Source organism: Sinocyclocheilus anshuiensis, unplaced genomic scaffold (assembly GCF_001515605.1).
Source record: "Sinocyclocheilus anshuiensis isolate Anshui unplaced genomic scaffold, SAMN03320099.WGS_v1.1 scaffold2044, whole genome shotgun sequence".
In the NCBI taxonomy this organism is placed as follows: Eukaryota; Metazoa; Chordata; class Actinopteri; order Cypriniformes; family Cyprinidae; genus Sinocyclocheilus; species Sinocyclocheilus anshuiensis.
In genome coordinates, this window is record NW_015557212.1 from 174,288 (window position 1) to 182,284 (window position 7,997).

At 37.8% G+C, this 7,997-nt stretch overlaps 1 protein-coding gene across 1 annotated transcript in view; it reads right to left on the reverse strand.

Moving 5' to 3' along the window:
• The window catches only part of ptprz1a (protein tyrosine phosphatase receptor type Z1a), a 53,628-nt gene extending 46,590 nt beyond the window's left edge, over nt 1–7,038 (reverse strand). The window contains exons 1-2 of the mRNA XM_016474386.1: nt 6,981–7,038; nt 6,296–6,573 (exon numbers count right to left, since the gene is read on the reverse strand). Coding sequence (XP_016329872.1) covers nt 6,296–6,359 — 64 coding nt within the window. The 5' untranslated portion in view covers nt 6,360–6,573; nt 6,981–7,038. The remainder of the gene's footprint in view (nt 1–6,295; nt 6,574–6,980) is intronic.
• Between the last annotated feature and the right edge of the window lie 959 nt (nt 7,039–7,997).

Here is a 7,997-nt window from a genome sequence, read left to right on the forward strand (position 1 = left end):
ATATATTATACAACTTATTTATAATAAGTTAGATAGATAGATAGATAGATAGATAGATAAAGGCACACCTCCTAATACTCCAGAGTGCTTTCATCCTTGTCAGAAGATACTGTGTAAGGTATAGAGTAACTCATGCCCCTCAGGACAGTATACAATACAACCTTTTGTAGTCCTATACATACTATCAATTATTAATCCTCAACTTGCTGCCATTCTATACAAACAGAACTGAAACTACTTCAAAAACAAAAGTGATTTAAGTAGAAAACTCAAGCTCCTTTGATTGTCCTCTCTTTGGGTGCTCACAGTGAGCCCAGACTTGATACTCACACAGTGTCAGAGACCAAGCGACTATATCATAGTGTCCAAACTTTACTTTGATTTGTATTCAGCATCCTCTCCAAGGTCCATTGAATGAGAACAGAGATCTAGACCACACACCTCTAGCCTGGAAAAGAACAGGAAGGGATCTCAAAGCATCTTAAGCTAGCACTCAACAGACCTGCTCTTGTTTTCTCCAATGGCAGACGGGAGCAGCTCTTTCAGTAGCATGACAGCAAACCCTAGTCTGCTGTCATTAATTAAGTGGCAAGTCAGGGATACTGACCCAACCGGCAGAGAGCCACTGGGGCCCCGGCAGAGCCTGTCAATATGCACTGAGATGAAGATGCTGAGATTCCCAAGGGACACAGAGTGAGACAGAGACAGACTTTCAATGGGTTTAGAGATACAGGAAAATCTGAAGAGATGAAATGGCATATGAAAGACTGGAAATTGAATTAGAGGTTTTAAGTGGTTTTTGTCTTGTCTTATGATGTTAAGGTGTTCTGGAGGGAATTGTTTGTCACAAATGACTAAAAAAAACTCTAATCTGACCGTTCAAACTCATGCATTTACAAAAATCCTAACATTTTAATCAGGGATGAAGTGATAATAAAACTTTGGCAATGTGCAATAACCATTGTTCCTTTAACAATGACAATAAATATGTATTCTATTCTATTCTATTCTATTCTATTCTATTCTATTCTATATCTATCTATTCTATATCTATTAATAATTTTGCGTTTTCTCACAAAACCTTTACGTTCCCCCAAAAAACTATATTGCAACATTTTTGCAAACAAACACTACAAGTTTTGCAAACAAATGCAAAGTTTCTCAGGAAAATGCAATACTTTTGCAAAAGAAGGTCCATTTTTGATACAGATTTTTAAAAAATCAAACCACATATGGACAGGGTTTGGATCAGTTTCGAAAAAATACTTTTTTGTTTGTTTGTTTGTTTGTTTTGCTATTTCAACTATAAAAATCTAAATGGATCTGAATGTAATGGATCGGATTCGCCAAAAAAATAAGTTTTTTTTGGCTATATAATGAAACACTTTCACTATATGGACAAAACCAGTTGAAACATCCTTCAAAACATCATCTTTTGCATTCCACATAAGAAAGCAAGCCATACATGTTTGGAAAAACATAAGGTTGAGTAAATGAACTTTTTTGGGGGGGAGGGGGTGAACTATCCCCTTTATAACTGTATAAATACACCCAGCAGTGCTCTCATAGGTGTTCGCAATAAAAAAACACAAAGAGGAAAGGCTCTGACACTCTCAGTTCAAGTTCACCCCTCTCTCCCACACAGACACACAAAAGTACCCCAACTCGCTCATCCATCCTTTGTGACATGGGAGCACCACCACTAGGACAAATCAGGGGCCCTCCTGAATGTCACACTCACATGCCACATACAATAAGACCCCCCTTCCAGTCCAGACACCCTACGTTGTTGCATGTCCACGAGCACCGGCCGCCTCTTGCCAGCCAGGCACAAACAAATCGAGCAGCTGACAGCATAATTCACTGAGCGGGACTGGCCCAAGGCCATGGGCAGGATGGTGCAGAGATTTGGCTCACCACTGAAGCCCCCCTCGCCATCCCATCCACCGCCCCAGTCCATTCAGGCTCAGCCCCTCCACTGTCTTGGGAAGGAGAGAAAAGACAGGACTCGGAGGCTCAGTGCGTCCCCTCCGCATGCCTGAGTGAATGTGTTTGAGCCTAATACCAAATAATCTGTTCATCAAATGCCCCTGCTGCCGTCAAGGGGAAATCTGCTCCCGTTTTCACAAGCAGATTCGGACAGGGGGTTTGGATGCCAAGCTACCCCAAGTGCCTCCACCAAAGAGCAAAAAAGAAAGAAAAACACTGGTCACAAACAGATGCTTTAACACTAAGCAAACACAAAGATTACATCAGTTAAAGAAATATCCATAACAATAGCATGACTGCAGGTGAGATAATGTTTTAATACAGTTCTATCAAGAAGTTAATACTGAATGATTTATATTTCAGAAAAACATTTCAGTTACATTTCTGTTTTTGCTCCAATAATGAAAACCCAAATGAAGCCGGTGAATGAATCATTGTTTTGAACAAAAAGGTTGACTGAATAATTGAATGTCTCATTCATAAAAACAGTAGTTGAATTACATTACAAATTCTGCCAGTTATTAGTCTCATTTCCTGAATGAATTAGTGTTTTGAATAAATGGGTAACTATTTCAATGACTCCTAAATAAGTCAGTTATCTTGAGTGAATTGTTTGACTGAAAAATTCAATGACTTAATCTTACAGTTCCTGAATTCAGATTGATGTACTACTCTATTTATATACCATATCTTACTACGATAAAATAGTAAGATAGTACACTATACGCTGTTCTAAATTCAGCCAGTCACTTGTTTCATTTCCTAAATGAACCAGTGTTTTGAATTAATCGGTTGAGTGAACGATTCTGACTCACTCTTGAAGACAGTCAATTGTTTTTTTTTCCTGAAAGAATCAGTGTTTTTGAATGAATCAGCTGAATGAACGTTTTGTGACTCACTAATAAATCAATTCACTTGTTTCGTTCCGGAATGATTCATTGTTTTTTAACAAACTGGATAAGTGAATGATTCAGTGACTCACACATTAAGAGAGCCACATGTTTCATTCCTGAACAAATCAGTGTTTTGAATGAATCTGTTAAGTGAATGATAAAGTGACTCCCTCATAAATCGAGTCACTTGTTTCTTTCATGAATGATTCCATGTTTTTCAAACAAAACGGTTGAGTGAATAATCTTGTGGCTCACTCATAAATCATGGTTTGTTTTCAGAATAAATCAGTGTTTTTGAACAAATCATCTGAGTGAACGGTTCAGTGACTTACTCAAAAATTGTCGCCACCTACTGGTGTGATGATATAACCTGCTGAAAAAAAAATAATTGAATATAGCTAATGCACAAACTTACAATCTGTCAGAAATGGCGCAAAAACAGATGAGCGAAACAACTTTCCTTTTCTGCTGACATCACTGAGGCCACATAGGCTATTGGATAATGTAGTAAAACAGCTATTTAGTTACCAAACTTGCATTCAGTCTATAACGCCCACTTTTCACAATCCAATTAAATCCTGATGTATCCAGTTAAGTTCTTTTCCCCATTAGCTACATATCCTGTTTCACTCTGAAAGAGACATGCATTTTAACATTGAAAAATTGCACACTTCACCTTTAAGCCTAAAACGGTAGTTCTGCTTGGACACACAACTAACTGGAGCATGTAGAGAGACACACACTGCCACACGTCCCTCACAGGTGGACACACATGAGGCATGTGGCAGGGGAGGGGCCGCATGAACCCCGGACTGACAGCTTTACAGTCCGCAACTACCATCTGTCACAAACCCAAGACCCGACAAACAACACAGGGACTTTCTCAGTGGAAAAACAGAGCAGTGCCAAAAAAGTGTAGAAGGGAAAAAAACTTGTTAGCTATAGTACAACACTTGGGAAGACAGATGGTGAGAGAGAGATTTCATTCACTAGCTCGCACCCTAAAGATTTAGCCCTTCCTTTGTGCCACACATTTCATCACAGCATCATTTAGAACACCAAACTGAAAAGAAGAAAAGTAGTAAGGGACGAAGGATGAGCGTTTTTTTTTTTTTAGCAGGTACCGACTTACTATCCCGGTTCACTAGCTGACTTACAAAAGGGCTTTTCCAAGTCCTAAGTAAAATGGCTTTGGCCAGCTCTTAGAGGCTTTGTCTCAGACAGCATCCAAAAGATTAATCCAGGCATATCAGTCGCTCCTTGGCACTTCGTAACAGATAGCAGACAAAATAATGAGCCTAGGATTGAAGTCTTTGTATAAGCATTTGTCACTTTCTACTGAACTGGGCTCGGGGACAATTTGAACAATAGTGGCATATGTTAACTTTGAGCCAAGTTGCGCTTTTTTCACATAGGGTACTTGCACTGTATAACAAATGAAAATACAAACAGCAATAGCCACATTTTTATTACAGGCTTAATTTCTTTCATTTTTCTTTAACAGTTTAGACCAACAAGTCATTTTAAAGGTAAGATAAGGTAGATATACCTCAGAAGTGACCTTATTGTGCTCTTATTGGTTCCAGTATTGTCAGTGGTTTTAGACTATACTGACACCTATTGGTCTGGATGAATTAAGTTTACTAACTGCTGCTGCTTTGCATTGAATCTGTTTATCTGTTTTTCTTTTATTTATTATTTTTCTCCTTATAATAGACAGTCTTGGATTCAATCTCAACAAATTTTCACCTGTTCCTGGTGCTAGCTGCATTGATTAGTGTATTAGTAGTTATTAGTGATTATTAGTAGTAGTAACCAGTTGCGGCTCGTCGGGGGAGGCAGGGGAGGCACAGCTTCCCAATAATTTTGAGGTGAAAATGGGAGGTTTTAATGTTAATAAAATTCACAATTCATTTCCGTTCATGTCTCAGAATGTGTATTTTTTGTTTGTAATTTCACAGTTGTAATACCATAACGTGACCTGTATGTATGTCGTTTTCTTTACGTTTTCTGACTAAAAGCAACAAAAAGCCGTTTTAAAGTGGTTAAGCAAATAATAATAATAATAATAATAATAATAATAATAGGCAGGGATCCCAGACCAATACAATTAGTGTGCCTCCTCTATTTTAAAACCCATGAGCCGCCACTGGTAGTAACTCAGCCAATTGCATTACACCGTTGGTCTTGTGATCTCAGCATGACAGCGCCCATAAATGGGAACCCACTCCATGTAGAATAAAACAGCTTTTTCTTGAAGACTGATATGATTCCAGTCAGCTAATATGACTAAATGTCACTTAACTGTAAGTATTCACAAGTATTCATAGTATTCTTTCCTTTATGTGCAAAACCTTAAATTGCTGAGTGCACCTTTGAGGCAACAACTGCACATTTCACTTTGTACTGTGCACTACATATATATATATATATATATATAATACTACAGCAAAAATGAGTTGACAGAGATCTGAGTCATAATCCTGATTCTAGAATGGAAGCCTACAAAATAACTTAATTGATTTTAAGGGTTTAACATCTTGTCTTTCTCAGTTTCTCAAATACTAGGAATGACGAACCTGAATGACCTCAGCCACACAAATCTTTCCCAGTGTAAAAAATACATAAATATAAAGCTGCCAACATAATAATGAAACTCAAACAGACTGCAAAATGTTTTTGTTTTTTTACGTTAAACTTTTTATGTATTTATTCTATGTAACTTCCATTTACTTGGGTAAAGCTAGACCACACTAAAATATTGAAATCATTATATTATTGCATTGTTTTTGTTTATTGTTTAGCAATAATACCTGTTATTTCTATTTAATGTAATTGATTTTTGAGTTTAAACTTGATTTTGTTCATCAGTAATTACATTTAAAGAGACAGAAACTGTGAATGAACTAAGCAGTGTTGTGAATTTGGCATCACAAAAATATAAAGCAGCAATTAAACTACAGTTTCCAATTTTAATGGGTTGAAATATTTTACAGTGCAGAAAACTCCATTAATTGAACTGATGGTTATGAATTTAGAGGCTCTATATAACTACAAAGCATATGCTCAGACAGACTCTGTTTAAACAATGTTTCTTTCTTGTTCAGTATTGACTGGCAATACAATACAGCAGCAGACATAGCAGACAAAAATAAATATTTGAATTGCCACGATATGACTCATTATGAAAGAACGACTTGAAATTTTGGGCATAGATCATGGTTCAGCTAGAAATACATCATGTTTAAATTCTAAACCCCACGTTTAATAGAAATACGCTTGTGTGCAAACTATAACATCTTGCACTTTAAGCATCTGTGGAGCATTACATACACTACACTCATTTATAAGCCCAATAATGAAGGATTTATCAAAAACTGATAAAGTAAAGTAGAGATTCCTGCTTTACCTACCTGTATTACTGAAGAGTGCGATCTGCGCAAGAAAGAGTGCGCATCTCGTCGCAAGCGCTTCCATTATTCTCTGAATGCAAGAAATATTGCTGTTAAGAGTTAACAAGGTGAAGACAATCGAGACGACAGAGGAACACCTCTCCCGAAGAGCCGGAGGGTATCACATTGGTTGGGTAACGGGAGGAGATACCCCCTTCAGCGGTCAGATCCACAGCACTCTCCGCTGCATGGATGAGCACGCGTCCGGATGAAGCGCATCTCTTCGCGCACCGTGAGTTCTGGAAGTGCTCGCGCCGCCCACAGACCACCAAAGACAAAAAAAAAGTTTGGTAACACTTTCTATGGAGACTGTATATATAACGCATAATAAATGTACAATGTATAAATAGAAAGTCTTTTTGGAAATAATTCTAACCACAGACTATAACGCATTATAACCATGTGGATGTTAAAAATGGTAGCACTTAATTATGCATTTAATAATTATTATTAATCTTATGAGAAACTCTTACTGCATTATGATACACACTGTAATGCATTATATTATTTGCATAGATAATTGTAACCATAGTTTCATAACATAACATTAGATACCATAAAATTGGCTGCTTCAACTGAATATCAACAGGCTATATATTATTTTTATACAACGCAATAAATAAGCTATTAAAGTTGAGTAACTTACATTTCAGGCCAAATTTGGCCAGTTAGTTCATATATTTCTTCTCTATCGATTAAATCTCTTCTAAATGAAGGTTCACTGGTCTGGGAGCTTTAAGTCTGGAGCGGAGCGGAGAGACAGAGGTTTTCCCTCCCCGCTCAAAGCGTTCCGCTCCAGCTCCACTCCGGGTTTTCATTCCCATTCCTGGAGCGAGAGAAAAACGCTCCGACTTTCAAAAAACTGCGCTCCCCGCTCCGCTTTCACTCTGCAGTCCTCACATCTGATTTTGAACGCAGTGGGAACAGACAAGTGGGGTAAGGTGACAGATATCTGAAATGAAATATGAGACCATTTTTAGTTAAATGGCCAATATATCATTGAAATTTCCAATTTCCTAGTATCTGTGAATTTAAAGCTGCAGTCCGTAAGTTTTGCCTCTTTGTCGCCATCTCTGTTTGAACACCTGGAATTGCAGCTGTGTGCGGAATTATCTAGCTTGCGTGGGTTGTGAGTCGGCAGGGCTCCAGCGCGGAAAGAGTATGTGTGGCAGTCAGTCACCGCACCGGTGTGGATATTTACTGTACTTCGCAATCACAGATTCTAGCCTACGTCTTGGAATATGACCCAAATAAGAATTTTCACCGTATATTGTCATCTGAACGAGTAAGTAACAAGTCTGCCACGTTTGAGATTTCGATTTCTGCACAGTCTAATCTAATTGTCATACTCTTCTAATTTCATATTAAGAATACATAATAATATTTCATATTAAAATACAAATCTTTGTAATCCCAGGCTATCTGTAATCAGAAGCACATTTATAACTGGAATATAATTTAATTTCATAAACACATAATCCTTTCTGGATTACAATCCACCATCAAAATGATACATTTAATTACTCCAGCTGCAGTGAGAAAAGGCTATAAACGATCCGCCACCTGCAGGATCCTCACATGTGATAGCCTAGTAGCCGGGACAACTTCTTTATGTTTACAGAAGTGACGTAATGACGTAGCGACATTCTCGAATTTCCCTCGA